The 24535-nt window shown below is 43.8% G+C and overlaps 1 protein-coding gene across 1 annotated transcript in view; it reads left to right on the top strand.

Annotated features, from left to right (window-relative positions):
• Positions 1-24535, top strand: part of PHEX (phosphate regulating endopeptidase X-linked) — a 398049-nt gene that overhangs the window by 369664 nt on the left and 3850 nt on the right. Inside the window, exons 19-21 of the mRNA XM_073616504.1 lie at positions 953-1018; positions 18870-18974; positions 21961-22037. Coding sequence (XP_073472605.1) covers positions 953-1018; positions 18870-18974; positions 21961-22037 — 248 coding nt within the window. The remainder of the gene's footprint in view (positions 1-952; positions 1019-18869; positions 18975-21960; positions 22038-24535) is intronic.

Consider the following 24535-nt stretch of genomic DNA (forward strand, 5'->3'; position numbering starts at 1 on the left):
GACTAACAGGATCACCAGGTATTTCACATAAAGGAAGCAATACAAAGAGAGCAGGATAATTTTTACCATAAGTAAAAGTGGTGCAGCAGCTTTATTGAATTCCCAACCATATTTTTTTTTTTTCATTCAACCCAACGGGCTGAACGAAAAAAAAATGTACAGATCAACGTACTAACACAAGCAATGTTAGTGCAGCGATCTCCCCTGGAGAGCCATTGTGTTCTGACAGGGGGACTGCCATTGGCTGCGAGTGCTCATCAGATGCTGGTTTTCCATCATGCTTGTTCAACAGAAGCCGGTCGTGAGACCAGCTTCTGAGTTGTACACACGTTCCAAAAGTTGGCCTGTTCCTGCCAAACCAATTCTTTTCAGCCAATTTTCAGCCTGTGTGTGTCCAGCCTTAGTTATCCATCCCATAAACAGCTGCCACAACACGTTACCTGTTTTGGATGCTATAACACAGTCCGCAAATGTATGTTCTTCCCTGCCTTTCTCATGTACATTTCCTTTATTCTTATCCAAACACCTTTCCCTCTAAGAGACATGACAATAAAGTTTGTATAAAAGATTCTCACCAATGGCTAACATTGGAGTAAGAACATTCTCCCACCAGGGAAACAAAAATTTTCTTATCACTGTCTATAGGAAGGATTTTTATTGTCACTGAAAGGTTTAAAGAGGATGGGTTTTACTTCCTCTTTATTTCCCTGCAAAGATAAAGCATAATGGGCTACTATGCATCGCATAGCAGCCCATTATGTGTCACTTACCTGAAACCAAAGCCTGCACTGTCACCACTGTCCCCACTAGCAGCGAGCATCAGTCTTCACCCCTCTTCCTTCCACAGGGTGTGCAACTACTTTCACTATTTGGTAAGCATTGCAGCAATTCATAAAATTGTATTGAATTCTTTATTATTAATTAACATTGTTTATCTTGTATCTTTATTTAGGTAAAAGGAACAAAAACTTTGGCAGAAAATATTGCAGATAATGGAGGAATGAGAGAATCATTCCGGGTATGAGAAAATATTATGATTCTTAAGTGACAATAAATGTTTTATGACAGCAATGAACAGATATGAAAAATACAGATTTTTAAAAACATGATAAATATGGTTTGGGCATTAGTGTTGCAAAATGATAACAGAAACATGCAATTTAGCGATTATTCTTAGATTCACACTAACCCATTTTCTGAGCTAATTGCTTTTCAGAGTGCAGCTAAGCAGCCACTGTCAGGGGTTCAGGGGCAATCCTGCCATTTCTTGAATGCCTATTTTTTTTTATTGCCAAACTGCAATTTACAATGGGACTAATGTGCCACATCCGTGAGTCAAGCTTTTGGATTGCAGTTATGGTGCAGCCGCTTGTCTTAAAAGGGTTGTAAAGTCTCAATGTTTTTCACCTTAATGCAGTCTATGCATTAAGGTTAAAAACGTCCTGTGATGCACCCCAGAGCTCCCCTTTTACTTACCTGATCCCAGTCTTTCCAGCGACAGAGACGAGCACAGCAGCTCCAGCCAGTGTCTCGGGTACTGATTGGACAGATTGATACCAGCGCAGCCATTGGCTCCTGCTGCTGTCAATCAAATCGGGAGCTGATGGCGGGGCCGAGTCCTGCTGTCTGTGTCAATGGATGCAGCAGCAGGACACGGGAGCGCACATGCACAAGTGCCCCGTGGGAGAGCAGTTCTTCAATGAGGCACTCAAGAAGAGGAGGAGCCAGGAGCGCTGCTGAGGGGCCCCAGAAGAGGAGGTAAGTATCACATTATACAAAAAAAACACATATTTGGGAGGCACACCCTACAATGCATTTAAATTCAAGATGGTGCTGCTAAAAGACCAACAAACATTACAAAACATATTACAGCGCACACATTCAAGAATTATATTTCCTGCAAGGCTAGTTAAAAACACCTGAACATATTAAAAAAATATGGGGGTTTGGTCACACTATATGGTCATATAGTGTTAAGCCCACTTACTGCAACAAAGTACCCCAAATTAGTGGGTCCTAATCTAGTAATAGAATGGAAGATCCTTTGTCTCAACCATGGGAGCTGAACTCCTTTATGTGGGAGAACTAAAAGGAGATACATCCTATGCACTGGTGGCTACTAAATAAGAGGTAATGAGGAGGGGGAGGGGTGCTCCAGCCCAAAAAAACCTGGTCAAGGTCTATTAAATTATTAAAAAAAAACACATATTTGGGAGGCACACCCTACAATGCGTTTAAATTCAAGATGGTGCTGCTATAAGACCTACAAACATTACAAAACATATTACAGCGCACACATTCAAGAATGACATTTCCTGCAAGGCTAGTTAAAAACACCTGAACATATTAAAAAAATACAGGGGTTTGGTCACACTATATGGTCATATAGTGCTAAGCCCACTTACTGCGACAAAGTACCCCGAATTAGTGGGTCCTACTCTAGTAATAGAATGGAAGATCCTTTGTCTCAACCATGGGAGCTGAACTCCTCTATGTGGGAGAACTGAAGGGGATACATTCTATACACTGGTGGCCACTAAATAAGAGGTAATCAGGAGGGGGAGGGGTGCTCCAGCCCAAAAAAACCTGGTCAAAAATACGGGGGTTTGGTCACTTGGTAAGTATGACATGTTTGTTTTTTTTGTTGTTTTTTTTTTAAACAAATCTTTACATATCCTTTAAATGGGCCCCATGATTTGTGTTAAATTCGCCATGGCCACTATGCAAAGCATCAGAACAGCCCTCTAAACCTGTATTATAAACTTTAGGTGGGTGGTAAAACCGCTACTGTTTTTTTTTTTTTTTAGCTGTATGAGATGGCAGCCTACCATTGCTTTCAATAGGGTTACTTCCTGCAGCTAATTGCTGGGAACCCTTACAAGAGTGCTCACATATAATCAGTGTCAGGGGTATTCACAGTGAAAAATAAACCTTTAATTTTTTGGATTTATGATGAAAGGGAGGCATACAGATGCCTTCTGTTTAGGGAATGATCTACAGTACTTTAAAAAATACAATGGAAAGCTTTGATGCTTTCATTGCATAAATATATAATTCCATGAATCCCATTACTTCAGACTAATGGGCATGAGCAGCCATATGTAAAAATGTTCTTTGTGACATTCATAAGATCAGCTAGTTTTCTTCTGAATGCTTGGTTTGAATGGGCAGAGATATGATTTTAATTATAAACAAATCATAGTGGAGATCTACAATTTAATGTTTTCTTAAGTGATAAAACAGACGATGAATCTCCAGCATTAAAGCTAATTTTCAGGCAGGCTGAATGAACAGCTAATGAACAACATGTTTATGAACAGCTAAACATGTTTATGAACTGTTTTATTTACCAAAGAATATATACTCATGTGCCGTATTAGAAAAAACAGTTTATATCAGGGGTAGGCAGCCTTAGAGAGGTGGAGATCTATCTGAACAACATGGGAGAAGTCAAAGATCTCTAGGCACAATGTCCTGTGGAGGAATGGCATGTTCCATGCGTGTTTCCCACACCCATTGAAAATGCACTGCCTTTACGATCTGTTGTGGAAATGCCAATACATTCTTAATGGCACCCAAAATGCAGCTCACAATCTCTGTGCACTTGCCTGCACCAGACTGCATGGTACTGCATTACCATGTGATTTGGTATGGTGTTTTTGAAAAGTATTGCATGCACTAATTTTTGTGTGGTCAGGTGCGATTTACAACCCATTTAAATTGGCTTGCAAAATTGCACCACACTGAATCGCACAGGAACATGCCCCCTTTAGTTACAAAGGCAGTAGCTGAGGGTATACACATGCTGCATCAGGGTCAGTCAGGACCTATTTAAGTAAATGGGGCCATTCCACAAGCTCCCTGCAACTGTGTGCAATTCACGCGGTTGCGGTGCGTGCTAGTGCAGGCTGTAAGGGGTTATAGCAGGTGGTGAGGAGGTGATACAATGCCTCCTCACCACCTGCTTTAACCCCTTGGTCCCTGTACTGCACAAGGTTGCAGGGCGCTTGCAGAGTGGCCCCATTCACTTGAATAGGTCATGCTTGGCAGGCGTTATACCTGTCAAGTGTGACAAGACGTATGAATTCCTGCTGCGGCCGCTGCATTTGTACACCCCTTGCCACTGCAGCTAAACAAGGTGTAATCAAGCCCTTACTTTCCTGAAAGCCCTATAATATTTGCTCTCTCTGTTAGGCCAAATGTGTACTGCAGTTCAGTTTGTGTGTGGGCTTCACTTGCCCTGTGTGAAATGTACTCACCTGAATCAAATAGAAAATAATAGAGGAGTTCACTGTCACTACCAGGGATGAGCCGAACACCCCCCTGGTCGGTTCGCACCAGAACATGCAAACAGGCAAAAAATTAGTTTGAACGCGCGAACACTGTTAAAGTCTATGGGACGCAAACATGAATAATCAAAAGTGCTAATTTTAAAGGCTTATATGCAAGTTATTGTCATAAAAAGTGTTTGGGGACCTGGGTCCTGCCCCAGGGGACATGGATCAATGCAAAAAAAAGTTTTAAAAATGTCAGTTTTTTCGGGAGCAGTGATTTTAATAATGCTTAAAGTGAAACAATAAAAGTGTAATATTCCTTTAAATTTCGTACCTGGGGGGTGTCTATAGTATGCCTGTAAAGGGGCGCATGTTTCCCGTGTTTAGAACAGTCTGACAGCAAAATGACATTTCAAAGGAAAAAAAGTCATTTAAAACTACTCGCGACTATATGAATTGTCGGTCTGACAATACACATAAAAGTTCATTAATAAAAACGGAATGGGATTTCCCCACAGGGGAACCCCGAACCAAAATTTTTAAAAAAATGGCGTGGGGTCCCCCCAAAAAGCCATACCAGACCCTTATCCGAGCACGCAACCTGGCAGGCTGCAGAAAAAGAGGGGGAGAGCGCCCCCCCTCCTGAACCGTACCAGGCCACATGCCCTCAACATTGGGAGGGTGCTTTGGGGTCCCCCCAAAGCACCTTGTCCCCATGTTGATGAGGACAAGGGCCTCATCCCCACAACCCTTGCCCGTGGTTGTGGGGGTCTGCGGGCGGGGGGTTTATCGGAATCTGGAAGCCCTTCTTTAACAAAGGGACCCCCAAATCCCGGCCCGCACCGTGTGAAATGGTAAGAGGGTAAAAAAGTACCCCTACCATTGCACAAAAAAAGTGTCAAAAATGTTAAAAATGACAAGAGACGGTTTTTGACAATTCCTTTATTTAAATGCTTCTTCTTTCCATCTTCTTTCTTCTATCTTCTATCTTCCTTCGGTTTCTTCCTCCATCTTCTTCTTCTTCTTCCTCCGATCCTCTGCTTCTTGCTCCGGTGTTCTCATCCGGCACCTTCCTCTGCGGCGTCTTCTTCCCTTCTTCGTTCTCGGGCTGCTCCGCATCCATGATGGGAGGCTCCCTCTGTGTGATGCTTCTGGTCTTCTGACAGTTCTTAAATAACGGAAGGTGGGGCCACCTGGTGACCCCGCCCCCCTCTGACGCACGGGGACTTCCCCGAGGCTTTCCCCGTGACATCAGAAGTCCCCGTCAAGTCCCCGTGCATCGGGAGGCGGGGTCACCGGGTGGCCCTGCCCTCCGTTATTTAAGAACCGTCAGGAGGCGAGAAGCATCACACAGCGGGAGCCTCCCATCATGGATGCGGAGCGGCCCGAAAACAAAGAAGGGAAGAAGACGCCATGGAGGAAGATGCCGGATTTGAACACCGAGCCAGAAGCAGAGGATCGGAGGAAGAAGAAAAAGAAGATGGAGGAAGAAACCGAAGCAAGATAGAAGATAGAAGAAAGAAGATAGAAGAAAGAAGATGGAAAGAAGAAGCATTTAAATAAAGGACTTGTCAAAAATTGTCTCTTGTCATTTTTAACATTTTTGACACTTTTTTGTGAAATGGTAGGGGTACTTTTGTGCCCCCTTACCATTTCACACAGGGAGGGCCAGGATCTGGGGGTCCCCTTGTTAAAGGGGGCTTCCAGATTCCAATAAGCCCCCCGCCCGCAGACCCCCACAACCACCGGGCAAGGGTTGTGGGGATGAGGCCCTTGTCCTCATCAACATGGGGACAAGGTGCTTTGGGGGGACCCCAAAGCACCCTCCCAATGTTGAGGGCATGTGGCCTGGTACGGTTCAGGAGGGGGGGCACTTTCTCATCCCCCCTCTTTTCCTGCGGCCTACCAGGTTGCGTGCTCGGATAAGGGTCTGGTATGGATTTTTTGGGGGACCCCACGCCATTTTTAAAAAAAATTTTGGCGCAGGGTTCCCCTTAAAATCCATACTAGACCTGAAGGGTCTGGTGTGGATTTTGAGGGGGACCCCTACGCCTTTTTTTTATTTTTTTAAATTTTGGCGTGGGGTTCCCCTTAATATCCATACCAGACCTGAAGGGCCTGGTATGGAATTTAGGGGGACCCCCACACCATTTTTTTAAAATTTTGGTTTGGGGATCCCCTGTGGGGAAATCCCATGCCGTTTTTATTAATGAACTTTCATGTGTATTGTTGGACCGACAATTCATATAGTCGCGAGTAGTTTTAAATGACTTTTTTTCCTTTGAAATGTCATTTTGCTATCAGACTGTTCTAAACACGGGAAACATGCGCCCCTTTACAGGCATACTATAGACACCTCCCAGGTACGAAATTTAAAGGAATATTATACTTTTATTGTTTCACTTTAAGCATTATTAAAATCACTGCTCCCGAAAAAACGGCCATTTTTAAAACTTTTTTTTGCATTGATCCATGTCCCCTGGGGCAGGACCCAGGTCCCCAAACACTTTTTATGACAATACCATGCATATAGGCCTTTAAAATTAGCACTTTTGATTTCTCCCATAGACTTTTAAAGGGTGTTCCGCGGCTTTCGAATTTGCCGCAAACATGCCAAACTCGGCAAACTTGCGAACAGCTGATGTTCGAGTCGAACATGAGTTCGACTCGTACTCGAAGCTAATCCCTAGTCACTACTGTCCACAAACTGGAGCTCTTTTCTGCCTCTGTCCTGTAGAGATGGTGCTGCTTGGTCCTAGGCTGGATACAGAGAGGCGGAGTGCAGTTTGTATCACTGCTCCAGCACCTGCAGTCGCAACTAGAGAAGCAGTGTCGGCAAATGCGGCAGCCTGCTCACTCCACCGGCGCAGGTCCTGCTCCTATTAAAAAATAGTCCCACTGCTTCACTATGAGTCTCTCCACTGTTCTGAAGATGGCAGGTCGACAAGCCCAGGGTGCGATCCACCCATCTTCTGGCCACGGTCAATTGGTAGATAGCGGTCGATTGGTTGGCGACCCCAGTTTATATTTATTTTAAGCAAAAAAGTGCAGAAGATTGGCCATTTTACAGAAAAGTACATGCCTTCAAATATCAAATTCTAGATGTCCGTGAGCATGTTTTTGAAGTCCACTCAGCGCCATAGTGTATGGCTGTGGAGCACTGGTGAATGAAGCTGAGAATTATAGTAAATAAGTATTTATTTCCTATGATCATTATTTTCATTTAGTTTCCATAATGTGGTATTTCCCTGATTTTCTCTATGTAGATTATTCGATCTGAAGAGAAAATGGCGTTATAACATTTGATTTTGCCCCCATTTTCACAGAACGTACAGAATGTACATGCAATGTCACAGGAGAAAAAGCCCTGAACCCCATTGAAGTCTACATGAGCTGAATCTTGTTTTTTTTTGGTTAATTTGTAAGCCTTTGTTTAAAAAAGGCATGAGTAGAGAGGCACTGCCATGGAAGACATCTCCCAATGCTAAAAAATGTTTTAAAGAAATGTCATTTAGCGGAGAGAGGGTCTCACCCAAAAGATGACATCAATAAATACAAAATTCTTTAAATAACATGCTTTGGGAATGGTTTAAATTTGCACATGACATTGTGGAACAGTATGTTGTACTACTCCAAAATATACATATTTTTTACAAACAGCCGGAGATCTGTCATTTAGCAGTGGTAGCATTGAACCTGCTAAATGACAGATCCCTTCTATCTTGGGCTTGTCAACAAACCACTGGGTCTTTCATTTACAGGCAGAAGCACTAGTACCTCTAAATGACAGGCCTCAAACATCTTATTTGTAAACAAATGGGCTGGGGATCCTGGGTTACTGACCATATTTAGTCAATTACATCATCCGAGATCCCCAAAGTTGTTTTTTACATACCAGGAGTGGCAGGGAACTGTGATTCACCATTGGAGCAGTGTCATGACAGCATTTTCATGGCAGCAGGTTAACATCATTGATGTGAAAAAAACACTGAAGATATCCCCGTGAGAAATTGGGGTATATATAAGTGCAAATACAATCATATTATTAAACCACAATATTGTTGAAGTGTAGATCAACAGTGATATTGTATATAAAGTGCATATAGTCCATATATGACATCAAAATGGTGACTATAAATGAATGTGAACTGGTTGTCTGTAGATAATCCACCACTGTAAGGAAAGAGGCTTACCAAACAGGTTAAACCCAACAAGGCGTATGCCTGATGAGTCAACCAAGCTTTTGGTGTAACACACCCAAGGAGATACAGCAACCACGACTTCCAATCTAGACCGAATCGGATGTGGATTCCGTGACGATTGTGACATCAGTGAGTATCCACCATATGAATAGCAACCGGAATTCGTGAACAGTTCCTCTCAGTGTGACATATGACAAAAGGAGAAAAAATTGGGCCACATAGTGTGATTCCGTTTAGAATTGAAAATGCTAAAATGGTCACTCACATTTGAGAAGACATTAAAAGTGCTTGGATAAAATCAAAGCAACACAGTGGCATCAGCAGAGCCCATCCCGACATTTCGTCCTAATAAGGCATCCTCTGGGGTGTGACACCCCAGAGGATGCCTGGTTGACTCAACAGGCATACGCCTTGTTGGGTTCAACCTGTCTGGTAAGCCTCTTTCCTTACGGTGGTGGATTATCTACAGACAACCAGTTCACATTCATTTATAGTCACCATTTTAATGTCATATATGGACTATATGCACTTTATATACACTATCACTGTTGATCTACACTTCAACAATATTGTGGTTTAATAATATTATTGTATTTGCATTTATATATACCCCAATCTCTCATTGGGATATCTTCCCTGTTTTTTTCATTGCATTAGTGCTGCACAATACTATTTTGTTTGGTTTACTTTTTCACTGATTATCTGATGTGCTGGCAGCTACTATTTTTTTTTTAAGACAGCGTGGTTTCTTTCATATTTTTTTAACATCATTGATGTCACTCATTGTGACTGACATGGATCTACATTGCTGGATGACAGGATTGATGTTTACATCAGGGCTCAAAATTTTAAGTCCTGAGCTACTAGCCAGGCCTTAACAGTTACTCGCCACCAGTTGCCCCACCCAACCCCTGCCATGCCTCACCCCTAATTCCGCCCCTAAACACGCCCTTGTAAATTATCTAATGAAATGACACTGTTGAATGTTTTATGCAGAATTAAGTTACAAAAATATATATTAACAACAACAATTTTAACAATATTATTATAAAGCACATCAGTACCCATCAGTGTAGCCTCATCAGTACCCATCAGTGCAGCCTATCAGTGCAACCTTATCAGTGTCCTACAGTGCAGCCTCATCAGTGCCCATCAGTGCAGCCTTATCAGTGCCCAACAGTGCAGCATATCAGTACCCATCAGTGCAGCCTATCAGTGCCCATCAGTGCAGCCTCATCAGTGCCCATCAGTGTAGCATATCAGTGCTGCCTTATCAGTGCCCATAAGTGCAGCTTATCAGTGCCCATGATTTCTACTTTATCAGTGGCCATCAGTGCTGCCTCAAAAGTGGCCATCAGTGCTGCCTCAACAGTGGCTATCAGTGCTGCCTCATCATTGGCCACTCGTGCTGCCTCATCAGTGCAGCCTTATCAGTGTCCATCAATGCAGCCTATCAGTGCCCATCAGTGCAGCCTTATCAGTGCCCATCAATGCAGCCTATCAGTGCCCGTCAATGCAGCCTTATCAGTGCAGCCTCATCAGTGCTTATCAGTACCCATCAATGCAGCCTATCAGTGCCCATCAGTGCAGCCTATCAGTGCCCATAAGTGCAGCCTCATCATTGCCCATCAATGCAGCAGGGATCGTAGGGAGGAATCGGGAGGATTGCCGGCCGGATCACACATAGCGGGGATTTCTCGCTGTAACACAGCTTACAGATGAAATGCTGGCCGCTGTCACACAAAGTCCTGCCTCCTGGACTGGCATTGGACCAGTGTGCTGTCTATCATAGAAGCTGGTCCAGTAGGCGGGACTTTGTTTGACAGCAGCCAGGGTTTTAGATCCAAGCTATGGCACAGTGGGAGATCCCCACTCTGTGTGATCCAGCCAGCTCTCCTCCTGACAGTTTCCTGGCTGATCGCTTCTGGCAGAAGTGGTGCAGCCTTTTTTACAGGGCATCAGAGCAGTGCAGGGGGCAGGGAGGCAATTGTCCCCCCAGGCCGCTTTGATGCCCTGTAAAAAAGGTCACACCGCTTCTGCCAGAAGCGATCAGCCAGGAAATGGTCTTCCCAATCTGCCCCTGCTCCACACTCGCCCCCAGCTAATTTCCACTCACCAAATGTGAGCAGGTGAGTGGAATTTTTGAGGGCTGGTTTACATTATATACACAATGGGATATTTTTTTCAGTAAAGGATTTCTTTACCATTTGGTTGTTTTTATTTACTGTTTACATTATTTTAGTAAATAAGCAACAAGGGGTACTATGTACCCAGTACTCATTTATGTAGGGGGACATTAAATGAACAATGGTCCCCTTTTTCTAAATGGGGGATCCAGTTTCATGCAATTTCTCCCCAGTAGATCCAAATCAACATGGGGACAGGATGCCATGCAAGGAGGGGAGGCTTTGCAGCCCTTGGAATGTGCCCTCCCATTGTTGAGGGGGAGGTCCCCTGGGATTGTTCAGAAGGGAACACCCTTGCTTCCCCTTCCCTTTTCTTACCTCCACAATTGTTTTCCCTAAAGGGATGTGTGCCTCCCTGAACTATATGGGACTAAGCCTACCCCCTGCAAGGTACCTTGTCCCCATATAAAGGAAATGTATTAACCCTACTCATTTACAAAAAAAATAATTTGTAAATAAACAGAAACAAGTTTTTGACAAGTCCTTTATTAAAAAAATAGGTAAAGAATCCAGTGTTAGGGGCGTGGCCAAGATGGCAACTTAGGAGGACGTGTTTCCTAGAGCTCTGCTGAAAGACTCCCTAAGATCCTGATTCCTGGCTCTTGTTCTGTGAGGAGATTTATCATTAATAGCCTGAATGCCATACAGAACACGGCAGCGGGCAAAAAAAATACGTTTCCCGCAAAACCTGGACGATACGGCTCCGATTAAGGACCCCCCATGGCGGATTCTCCCCGGTGGCTCTCCAATATGGCATCGCAGACTAAGGGCAGCGGACCCGGCCGAGACACCACAGCTTGGATTTCCGGAGGTAATGGCTGCGATTGCCTCCTGTCAAGCTGCCCTGACTAGCAAGATCGAGTCTGTGCAGCTAGATGTGAGCCTGATTCGGCAGGACCAGGACAAGCTTCGATCGAGGGTGACTGAAGTGGAGGAACGTGCGGGTCTGGCGGAGGATGCGGTTGCAGACCATGCTGCATCCATCCGCACATTGCAGACTAAAGTACGGGCCCTGGAATATAAGGTGGATGACTCCGAGAACCGGAACCGAAGAAACAATCTTCGGATCGTAGGCCTGCCAGAGGGAGCTGAAGGAAAAAACCCTACGGTTTTTGTGGAGGAGTTACTGAAAACCCTACTCCCTGCAGCACAGTTCTCCCCCTTCTACACTGTGGAGCGAGCGCATCGGATTCCTCCTGTTCCCGGTCCACCTGGCTCGAATCCCCGCACCTTGATCTTCCGTATGCTTAACTATAGGGACCGGGATGCTGTTCTGAGGGAAGCGCGCAGGGCTGGTGAAGTAAAGTTTCAAAATGCTAACCTACTCTTTTTCCCGGATTATTCTGTGGAAACACAGAAACTATGCAGGTCCTTTGACCAAGTTAAAGCTTCGCTGCGGGCGCGGAACATTAAGTACAGTATACTTTTCCCGGCCAGATTGCGGGTGCAGGATGGTGAGACAGTGAAATTCTTTACATCCCCCCGTGAGGCTGCTGGCTTGAGACCTTGCCACAGCATCGCTAAATCTATAGATTTTTGCATTTCTCTCTGGACCAGCTTGGAGACTGCATGACTGTTTATAAGTTTTGCATTTGCTAAAGTTACCACCTCTTTCTCGCAGCAACATGATGGAGACTCTGGTGCAGGCTCTTGTTACACAGCTTCACTGTACTGGACGCTCTGGTGGATCCAAAAACTTTTGCCGTGCACCTGGGACAGAAGAGGATCAACCTGCTGGCCCTTCTTATTCACAGAGGACCCTCTACGATCCAGTAATTTACACCTGCTATTGCACTGCTAGATACACTCGATAAGGATCTCCATTGAATGAGTGGTTAGTGCTCAGGCATAAGGGTAATACAGCCAGTGAACTGCCGATCTGTAGATATGGATACCTGGCATTATCCTACGAATGCTGAGGGCATGTGCGAAGAAACATTTTTTCCTCATGTGGTTGCTGTGGGGGAGGGGGGTGCCTCTTCTGTTACCCTTCGGTTTGTGTTTTATTATTTTTCATTTGGAACAGTCCCTTTATGCCAGTCTCTAAGTCAAGGGTTAGAGAACAGAGCTCGTTAGAGTTGTAACTAAGAAATGTGCCCCTGTGATAATCCAGGAGAAATGATTGCTATAACTGAACCCTTCTTTTAGGCTGGGTATTGAGCTAAGAGTAAAGGAGCCTAGAGTCTCAGTAATGTAACCATGATATGTGCCCCTACAACACTCCAGGAGAAATGATTTCAACAATTTATATTATATTTTTTCCAGTGCTTGGGTTAAAAGTGAGTGAGCCTAGAGCCTCAGCTTAGTAACTAAGAAATATGCCCTGCAATAGTTCAGGGGAAATACTTATTATAACCTATTCTATTTTGCTAGTGTTTGCTTTAAAAGTGAGTGAGCCTAGAGCCTCAGTTTAGTAACTAAGAAATGTGCCCCTGCAACTGTTCAGGAGAAATGTTTTTTTATAACCTATATTATTTCTGTTAGTGTGTGGGTTAAAAGTGAGTGAGCCTAGAGCCTCAGTATAGTAACTAAGAAATGTGCCCCTGCAACTGTTCAGGAGAAAAAAGTTTTTTTTTTTTTTATAACCTACATTATTGTTCCTAGTATTGGGGATAAAAGTGAGTGAGCCTAGAGCCTCAGTTCTGTAACTAAGAAATGTGCCCCTGCAACAGTGCAGGAGAGATGATTTTCATAAACCTAGGAGATATTTTCTTGCTAGTACCTGGGTTGGGAGTGAGGGAGCCCAGTGCCTTTGTACTGTAACTAAGCTATGTGCCCCTGCAATAGTTCAGGAGAATTGATTTCTATATATAATTTTGCCTTTCCAGCATCTCTGTTGTCTGGCTAGACAACTCCATCGTATTTAAGTTCACGCCCCTTATACGGTTGTAATAGTTGGGATTTATGGGGATCTACACATCACCAGTTTCAAGGGGGTGTGGGGGAGGGGGGGGGGGTTTCTGCCGTTGCAGACATGGGGGAATCAGATGTGTTAGTTTATTTGAAAAAGGAGTTGCTTTTGACACAAGGGGGTTCTTATGCCCTTCATTACTGTACCAGATGTTTGCTGATATGCAGTTGGATTTATCCTTGCACGCAGTTCATACTCTCAAGACATTAGACAGGGCAGAGGTATTGTCGTTTAAGTGGACCGGGGGATGGGTGGGACTTGTGGATCCGACACGCTATACTATTGAGATTGGTTAGATGACTGACATCTCTATTATCTCGTGGAATGTCAGAGGATTAAACTCAGCCATAAAGAGGTCTCTTGTTTTTAAATACATACAAAAGTACGTACCTCACATATGTATTTTACAAGAGACGCATCTGGTTGGCTCCAAAATTCTGGGGTTAAAAAAGGACTGGGTGGGGACGCATTACCACTCTACTTACTCCAGCTACGCCAGGGGAGTGAGCGTGTTGATCCGCAGATCCCTCCCATCCCAGATTCTTGATGTTAAAACTGACATCGAGGGTAGATATGTGATCATACATATGTCTGTTCACTCCAAACGAATGGTGTTGGTGGGTTTGTATCTCCCCCCTCCTGCGAGGGCCCAACTTTTATATGATATTATGCAGAATGTCATGGGATATCACACTCAAGAAGTTTTTATTTTTGGAGATTTTAAATTGGTTCCCTCTCAGGAGGCGGATAGGCTCAACCCTGGGGCCCGCATTTCGTCGGAGCTGCAGAGCTGGGCGACTACTTTTGCTCTGACGGATGCATGGCGACATTTTCACCCTACAGATCGAGAATTTACTTGCCATTCAGCCTCACACAGAGCTCTATCCCGAATAGATCTGGCATATGTGTCCGGAGATGCACTCTGCTGGACAAGAGAGGTCAAACATTTACCACGGGGCATATCAGACCATGCCCCCCTTAATCTGGTCATCTCCTTGGGTAGATCAACTGGTCCAAGGCTATGGCGTCTATCCAGATTCTGGGCGCTAGATGATAGGATTCAGGAGGTAATGCCGGAAGCTATTTGCAATTTCTGGCTGAGAAATAGAGAGACTGCAGACCCACAGATCCTCTGGGATACTTTTAAGGCCTGGGTTAGGGGGGAATATATATCCCGTATATCTTCACTGCAGAGGGAGGCTGCTCGGTCCCTGGAGCGGCTGGAGGAGGGGGTGGGGGAGAGTGAGGCGGCTTATGTAAGGTCCCCTACTGAACCAAATTACTACACATGGCAGAGGGCTTTGAGGGAACTTTCCTTATTCAATGTAGAACAAACTAAGAAATCTATGCTACACTCCACACAAAGGATATTTGAATATGGCAATAAAAATGGAAGATTGTTAGCCTGGCTAGCACGTGGACAATTGGGCACTACACACATAGCAGGGGTACGGAGTGATAGTGGGGAATTGCTGACCTCACCGGAGGACATTAATGATAGATTTTCCCGTTTCTTCAGGGATCTATACGCTTCCAGAGCCAGTGATAACCCTTTGTCGTTGCAGGGGTATTTGAACAGTATCCCATTTCCTACGCTATCTGATGAACATAGGGCAATGTTGGATAAAGATATCTCCTTAGAGGAGGTCCAGGCTGCTATTGGGGGGGCCTGCAGATAGGAAAGACCCCTGGGGCGGATGGACTCCCTACGGAGTTCTACTCCCAAAACATGGAGCTCCTTGCACCCAAACTCACGTCCCTCTTTGCTGGGCTGGTTGGTGGGGGTGCTCTACCGGAGTCCATGGAGGAGGCGGTCATTGTATTGATCCATAAACAGGGTAAGGATCCTCAAGAATGCGCGTCATACAGGCCCATCTCACTACTTAATGTGGATATGAAAGTTTTGGCCAAGATCCTCGCCACTCGCCTGTCATCAGTTATATCGACATTAGTTCATGTTGATCAGACCGGCTTTATGCCGGGCAAGGGGACAGATATTAATATTAGACGCCTCTTCCTAAACCTGTCCATTGCTCCTTGGATGCTGAAAAGGCGTTTGACTCTGTGGAGTGGGAATATCTTTGGGAAGTGCTAGGGCGTTTTGGGTTTGGCCCTGGCTTTCTCCGTTGGATCCAGTTGCTATACCGAGCGCCGAGAGCTAGGGTGCGTACCAATAATAGGGTCTCTGATCCCTTCCCACTCCACAGAGGCACCCGCCAGGGGTGCCCGTTGTCACCTAGCTTATTCGCTCTCGCCTTGGAGCCCTTAGCGATATTAGTTCGAGAATCTTCGGAGGTCAGAGGGTTGCAGATTGGTAGACTTGAAGAGAAAATATCCCTTTATGCGGACGACGCATTACTCTATTTGAATGATGCAGGGCCATCTCTGTTGGCTGCCCTGGCTATTTTTGACAGATTTGGTGCTGCATCAGGGATTCGAATAAACTGGTCTAAATCAGTCCTGTTCCCTTTGGATAGCGGGATCCCTGGTGCGGCGGGTGGTACACCTCTACAGTGGGTCTCAGAGTTTAAGTACCTCGGGGTTCGGGTATCCAGGGATACTGCCCAATATTATAATCTAAATATGCTTCCTCTGCTCCGTCTCCTTAAAGAAAGGTGTCGCGCATGGTCTGAACTGCCACTTCATTTACTAGGACGTATAAACATCCTAAAAATGATGCTTCTACCCAAGTTCACCTATCTTTTTAGAAATAGCCCGATTTGGCTTCCAGCGTCCTTTTTTCGGGAAATAGACAAACAAATTATCTCCTTTATATGGAATGGAGCTACTCCAAGATTGGCCAAATCCACCCTACAACTACCGACTCAGATGGGGGGACTTGCCCTCCCTAATTTCAAACTGTATTATTGGGCGGCGATGCTGGTGACGGCGTACTGGTGGTTTGAGGGGAAACGCTCTAACGCTGCGGTCTGTGTGGAGGCGGCACAGTTAGGGTCTATACAGGATCTGCAAAACCTGGTTTATAGGGGGGCAAAGGCATACGAGGAGCTTCCTGCTCCATCCAGGGCAACACTTCAAGTATGGAGGATGGCTAGAAGGAGGTTTTCCCTTGTGGGGCGATGGGCGCCTGTCCAGCCTCTTTGGGGAAATCCTCGGTTGCCCCATTTCCGAACAATTCCTGATCCTCAGCTCTGGGCGGAATTTGGAATCAAAACCCTAAGAGACATTATGCCCAATGGGGAATTGATGTCCTTTGCACTTATGTCAAGGACGTATGGATTCCCGGGATGGATGTTCTTCCGATACGCACAATTGCGCCACGCGACTAGGGCACAATTTCCTATCCCTCCTCTCCTACAACTAGACTTGTTGGAAGACCTGCTTTCTAGCAGCGACATAACAAAACCCCTGTCGGCCATATATACCACACTGCTGCCTAGGGAGGTACTCAAGATGGACAGGCTATGGAATACCTGGAAATCAGATATCCCCACTCTAGAAAGGGAGGACTGGGAAGCCTGTTTGGAGCAGGGTCCCAAACTGGTAATATCAGCCGGAGACAAATTGACACAAACAAAATTTCTACACAGGGTTTACTTCACGCCGGCGAGATTATCTAAAATATACCCTGATAGGGATCCACATTGCCCTAGATGTCAAACTCAGATAGGCACATATATACACATGTTTTGGGACTGTCCTGCATTGTCAAAGTTCTGGCTAGGAGTATATGATCATTTAAATGTTAGAATGGATTTGTCTGTTCCAAAAACACCTGAGATAGCCCTATTGGGAATACACGAGGATGAGCACAGGTCACATCATAGTAAAATTCTAATTTCACTCCTCTTCTATTATGCTAAAAAGGAGATTCTTGCTGGATGGACCTCGACTAGCCCTCCGACTCTTTCCTCCTGGGAAAAGAGAGTAAACACTGCTCTACCCCTCTATAGGCTGACATATATCAGTAGAGGGTGCCCCTGGAAGTTCGACAAGGTCAGGCTGCCATGGATCGGTGGATAATATTGTCTTTTGGTTTTCTCAGCTGGGTGACGGGTCATCGGGTTGTGGGTGGGGGGGGGATGGATTGCTCCGTGGTTAAGTTGCTATGAGGGTGTAACTAAACTGTTGCACGCTCCCCTCTCTGGTGTCTTGGATGCCTCTCCTGACTCCTTATCTTTTGATGTATTGACAAGCCTGATAGGAATACCGAGCATGATCAATAATTCAATATTAAAGCGAGTTTATTTAGCTACATCGGATACAGCAGAATAAATTTTTTTGTGAGTAAGAGATTACCTCTAGTCAAATGTATGATCCATTTCTCTATGTACTTGCCTACACATGTCTTGTTTTATTTCCTTTTTTTTTTTGTACTGCATTTTCTACTTTTCAATGAAGCACTCCTGATTGTTAAAAAAAAAGAATCCAGTGTTGTAAATCCAGCATAAATCATTCTGTTCATCAAAAGAAGAAACCTATTGATAATTCTGCCCATCTACCCGTGCCATGCTCCCGCCACTAATGAAAGCTCTCATGCACTGTCATTAGGCTTATATACAATGAGGCAGGGCGCATGCAAATATGCAGCCTCTTGGCGAGTGGGCCTTGGCGCAGAGCGGGCGCATATTTGCGTGAATTGGTGTGAGTACAGCTGTGTTGAGAGGGCTCTCGACACGGTTACCGACGGCTAACAGAAAGCTCTCAATCACTACTTGCCATCGGGAGCTTTCTGATCATGTGACCGGCATGACAGCCAATCATGGAGGTCACATGATCATAAACCCCACCCCGCCTCCCGGCATCCTAAGCCTCCTAAATGGCCGGGAGGCGCTGGCTCCAAGAGGTTAAGCTTTTTCTCTTTATTTTCATCTGACGATTCTGCTAGTATCACACTTCCCCTAGGTCCATTGCATAGAAAAATGTTAATGATTATCAGCAAAGGCAGAAAGCATGGATTTTTTTTAAACTTCTCAAACAGATATAACAAAACACTTTCAATTTTACATTTAAAAGACCAAAAGAAAACAAATTACATACACTTTAAATAATGGACACATTTTGCTATTGTTTATAAAACTGAAATATACAAAAATGGACAGAACATTTGAGTCTTGGGACAAATTACACTGTGTAGCTGCTGAAAATACTTTCACTGGAAAGCCATACTAATTGTTATCTTTTTATTATTTGTTTAGACTTTAATGTGTTAATCAGACTGAAAAAAAATCCATGTGACAGTAAAAATAAGTTGCCTTTTCCCTAAAATGTAATGTTCTTGTACAAAGTATTATACACATGAGTTGTTCATTGCAATTTATTTTCATTTTTTCAGGCATACAGAAAATGGATTCAGGATAAAAGAGCTGGAAAAGAAGAACTGCTCCTTCCTGGCCTAGATCTTAATAATAACCAACTCTTTTTCTTAAGCTATGCTCATGTAAGACTTTGTGCCAAATGGTCAATTGGGGTTTAAGCAGTAATCTATCTCCTTTGCACAATATGGCTGCCTCTTAGTGCTAACTTAAAAGGCTTAAATTGTTACTAAACCTAAAAACATTTTTACCTTAATGCATTGGTTGCATTTGGGGGAAAAAAATGTTTTCAGTGTCCCTGTGCCCCCCCCTTCCCTGTGTGAAGGGGAAGAGAGGGGAGAAGAGATTAGCGCTGTGCAGGGCTGCATCTTTTCTCCCCTTACTTCCTCTTTACATTGCATTCGAGCAGCAACAGGAGCCATTGCCTTTGCTGCTGTCAATCAGAGGAAGTGGGGGGCGGGCCTGAGTCCCGCTATGCAAGTCTATGGAGAGCAGCTCTGTAGATGTACAGCTCGGGAGCACGGGGACTACCCCTCCCCATAGCCAGCGGCTGGCCTTGGTAGTCCCACAAGAGAGGAGGAGCCAAGATCACCGCTGGGGACCCCAGAAGAGGAGGAAGAGGCCGCTCTGAGCAATACCACTGCACTGAGCAGGTAATTATAACATGTTTGTTATTTTAATAATACTTTAAAAAAATTGAGTTTAGTAACACTTTAAGAAGAATTTATAAGAAAATTTGCCCTATTCCCTATTTGAAAGAAACCCCTCCTAAGAGTCTTATGACTAAAATACATTAGTTACTTTTAAACAATGGTTCTTAACCAAGGGTATACAAACACCATGGAGTTATAGAAACCAAATAATGGGGTATGGGACTGGATCTCAGAATCATTATTGAACCTAAAATCTGAGCTGATGTTTCAGATGATGTGCAAGTGACATTTTTAGGTAAAATCTCACTAGTTGAAGCTCACTTGCATATTTGGGATTTCCATTTATTATAAAAAAATAAAAAATCCCTCAGATTTTCTTTCAACTGATATTGTCTGGGAGGTAAGTACAGTAACTGTAAAAAGGCTAGGAACTCATGCTTTAGACAATCCTTGATTTTTTTGTCACTCTGAAGTACCAGATTTCAGAGTGACAAAAATGGTGTGCAAGAAGGGAAGTACCTATTTGAAACTACAAGAGGGGTAACAGAAAAATAGGCTTTTTTTTCCAAAACTCTTTTAAAAATGTAAAATGAGTGAAATATAGTATAAAATAAAAATATTTTATAGTTAAAGAGGTAGTAAACTGAGAAATGTGAAAAAAACTTTTCCCCTGTAAGGCAATGTGATAATGTGCTAGTATGCATCATATACTAGCACATTATGTGAAACTTACCTTAAAACAAAGCTCTCCAGGGGCACGATGTCATCTCTGACAGGGCTTCCATCTTCACCCAGACTTCCTTCCGGGTTTGCAAGCTTCGTGTACAGAGGTGCGTTTTCCCTCTGGGTGAGTTCTAATAAAATAAGATCTGTTGTGCTGGTGCCCCTTCTTCATCATTCAGACATTATTTGCAGCAAGCCTGCAGGCATCCCCATCCAGACCTCTGATCACAGTTTCTTCGAGATGGAAATCTTCCAGCACTTATGTCCTTTTGCAGTCCTTAGATGTCATCACCAAATGACATCACCAAATCAGCCATAAAGAAGGCTGATGTTGGAAGATGTGAAAAAGTGTGTCAAAATAAACCATGTCCTGTAGGTGCAACCACCTTTTACCATGCTCATCAGTAAATACAGGGCCATGGTACTCTTTACATTGTACATTTTATTTATTCCACAGGAATCTGTTCTTACCATAAAAAAGGCCACTGAGTTGTATTTTTCTCCCAAGCCAAAGGTTCCCGTGATGCAGGTGTTACTTTTGAGAAGAAAACTGACAATTTAATGTCAGGCAACATCATATAGGCCTCAAAAACATGTGTTTCTTCATTGACTAGCTATCCCTTTTATCTGCAAATCTTTCAGGGGAATCAGTTTGCTTATCATACTAATTATCATACTACTGTAAATGCTTAACCTCCCTGGCGGTATGATTATTTCGGATTTTAGGTGCTGAAAGCGGTACAATTATTTTGCATGGAAATTTGGCGTTTTATATTGTAGGTCTGTAAATCTTAACAATAACACACTTAAATCTGTCCAAACCAGAGTCTAGTAGATATCCCGGGTATGATAAAGTTTGAAACACAAAAACATAAATTATAATATAATAAATAAAAATAAATAATTAAAAAAAAAAAAAAAAATAGTAATAAAATAAATTTCCCCACAATTCACTATCGCTCAATTCTGCAAGTGTTCTAATTTACTATCGCTGTTTTCTAGCTGGTCTAAAGCCACTTTTGACGTAAAGGGACACTTTTTGGTTGCTATGGACAATCTCCAGTTTCCAGGCAGAAAGAACAGTGTATATCATGTAAAACTGCATGCAGGGCATAGGACAAAGCACTGGGGACAAAAGGGATGTGAAATCATTTCATACAGTACTGTAATCTGTAAGATTACAGTACTGTATGTGTTATGATTTTTACTTTTTTTTTAATTTGCCGCCAGGCTCCGCCCCCGTGCGTCGCGCCGCTCGCAGGGAACGGAGCCTGGCACGGAGAGGCTTCGGAGGAGGACGGAGCCCTCGGACACTGCGGGTGACATCGCAGGATCCCGGGGACAAAGTAAGTAAAGCCGCCCCAGGATCCTGCAATGCGATCCCGAGTGTGGCTCGGGGTTACCGCTAATGGTACTGAATTTTAACCCCGAGCCACACTCGGGAATACCGCCAGGGAGGTTAACATAATCATACAAACTATATAATTCAATAGCATTTATGTACCCTGTACTTTTTGTTATGTTTGAATTTAAGTGTTTTCAGTTAATTACCTAATTTGGCAACTTTGCTATTCCGGTTCATCTGGGATGTCCTGGACAGCCCAGTTATTTTACTTGCATACTCTATATGAAAGTAATAATTAGCTTTATTGACAGAAAAAAAACATTAATTTTTTTCAAATACAAAACTCCTATAATAAAAAAAATATTATTTTTTTTTCTTTTAAATTTTTAGGTGAGGTGTAATACATTTCGACATGAAGCAGCAAGAGATCAGATAATAAATGGTGTACATAGTCCACCACAATTTCGGTGAGTTATTTACATTTTTGGTTGGGTTTATCAAATATGTATCTAAAGGTGAACAGCAAATAGAACAGTTCTGTGGGTGCTTGCAGCTAGGACTTTCCCAAGCAGTGTCAATATAGATACAAATTACCACAATTGCAGGTTACAGCACTCCACAGTATTCTATTGAAGATTCTTCAGACAAGTTCCACTGAATAGCTTCATTTATGAAGTCATTATAGAAGAACAGTTTCAGGATTTCTGCAGAACTTCTTCAGGTCTAACACATATATAACAATTTGTTAGAAAGTATCCACCTAAATTTCCACGAACTGGAAATGACATAAGTATAAGGGTTAACCATATTAGCAAGTGATCATGTATAGTTTTCAATAAAGAGAAACATTAATGACTGCAAAACAATCACACCATCATTATAACATTTTATCAAGATGGAGTGTTTTCTTGATCGTGTATAGTATTAAGCCTATGGATCCACTGGACCTCTTGGTTTTAGTATAAGCCCCCTGTAACTATCCTGTCTTGGTGGTGCTACATAATCCTTTGGCTATATACTTAATTTGGGAAACTTCTGACTACTGGTAGTTAAATGTTCTTAATTGTACTGCACAGAACACAGGATCGTAGGCAGTATATAGAAGAATCAGAAGAAAACTGACCTGATTCCTCCAGCAACACATTTGTGATGGATGAGGGAATCTTTCCCACTAATTTATTGCGTTCTGACAGTGGGGAGGCTTCCCTGCCAGCAGAATACACTGATCAGTGCTGCCGGCTATAGCCTGTGGCACCGATCGAATGGGGAAGATTCAACAGGGTGGTTGCATAGAAGACAATTTGCAGATCTAATTCTGTGCAACCTCCCTATCCATACGTGGATTGGAATTCACCCTGTCCCTGCTGAACCAGCCAAATTTTGATCCATGCATGGCCAGCTTTAGTCATAACCATGGTTATATGCAGCTATCTTCACATGATTGGACACAGGCAAAAAATAAAGCTGCAGGGACAGCCCCTATATAACTCCTCCAACCAGCAAGTCTCAGTTTTGTGCCAGTGTCCTTAGGTGATGGACGCCATCTCTCCACCTGGAGAAGATGTGGGGCTGGCCTGTAATGTCACTTTGGGTGCTGGATCTTGCGTGGGTGCTCACCTTTGCATGTAGTGCATCATGTTGAGTTAGCCGGTAGGTGCTTTAAAGGTACTGAGCTGTGGCCCACCAGTGGCAGAACCCTATTCTGGAAAGCCCCTTGGGGGTAGGTCCATTATGGACAGTGAAGCCAGGATGAGGCTGGTCCCTATATATCCTGCCCAGACTAAGAATACACCTACTGTGGTAAGTTACATGGCTTGCACTTTTTTATGACCTAGTGCGCTGGCTGTCTGATGCTGTAGTGAAGGTTGTGACACTCTAAATCTTGTGGGGGCACCTGCCTTTTAAACCGACCTGTAAATTGCAGGGTCACAAACAAGCCCCTTCAGTCTCCTCTCTTGAGTTGGTCTTTGGCTTCGCCCTTGTGGCTGATGCGCTGCCCAAGGATTAGATAGACAAGGCAGATCCCACCTTGAATTCTAAAAAATTGGATGAAACAACTTTGGCTGAGATCCCATGAAAGCGTAAAGAGTAACCTTCGCTTATGTTTTAAAAAAAAACAATCCCCTCTGGGTGATCAATTTACATTACATTGTAACTTTCAACCTGGGTATCAATTTGAAAAAAAAACTTGATGGATAAAAACTTTCCAATCTATGGGTTTTGTGAAAATGTCACCTCATACTTGTCTCCTAAAAGCAAATTATGAGTAGTCAGTGGTGGAATAGACTGCCACACTCACCTGCTCTTCATTCCAGACCAAGGATTCCAACACAAGGGTTCCACTAGTGCAACAACCAGAATCCAGACACTTCCTTAATGGGCTAGGTAGTGCATTGCTTAGTATTCTAGCATTGCATCACCATGCTAGTTTCCTAACCCCTGCATAGCCCAGGGTCTTCAGCCTGCCTATGGTCCCACAGTCTTCTGCCCTGTTGCACCCTCAGTGCTTTCCTGTGACTCTTGTACTCCTATTCCTCTGTAAACCCTGTGTATTTCTGTGATCCAGATGTCCCTGTGCTTTAGCATCCTCTGCACTCCCGTGCCCCAGAGACAGTGTACTCTGAATCTTCATTGACCCCAGCTCATCCTGTGTCTCCAGTAACCCCTGCGGATCCTGTGTCTACAGTAACCCCTGTATTATATTTAAGGCCTGGTTTACAGTATTGAGGCTCTGCAAGTCGTGTTTTCACAGGCACAGTAGCCTATTACTGTATCTGCATTTCATGCAGGAACAAAGTTCCTGCACCATTTTTAAAACATAACAGCAGGGAAATCGCATAGTGCTTTTTGCACCTTGTGATTTCCCGGCAGTTCTCACACCTGTAAACGCACTTTTTTAGATGTGTGGGGGTGCCATGAATGGCAGAACTGTGCATTTTGGTTGTAGGTGGTTGCAGGTGTGAGA

This window comes from Aquarana catesbeiana, linkage group LG02 (assembly GCF_042186555.1).
Source record: "Aquarana catesbeiana isolate 2022-GZ linkage group LG02, ASM4218655v1, whole genome shotgun sequence".
Classification (NCBI taxonomy): domain Eukaryota; kingdom Metazoa; phylum Chordata; class Amphibia; order Anura; family Ranidae; genus Aquarana; species Aquarana catesbeiana.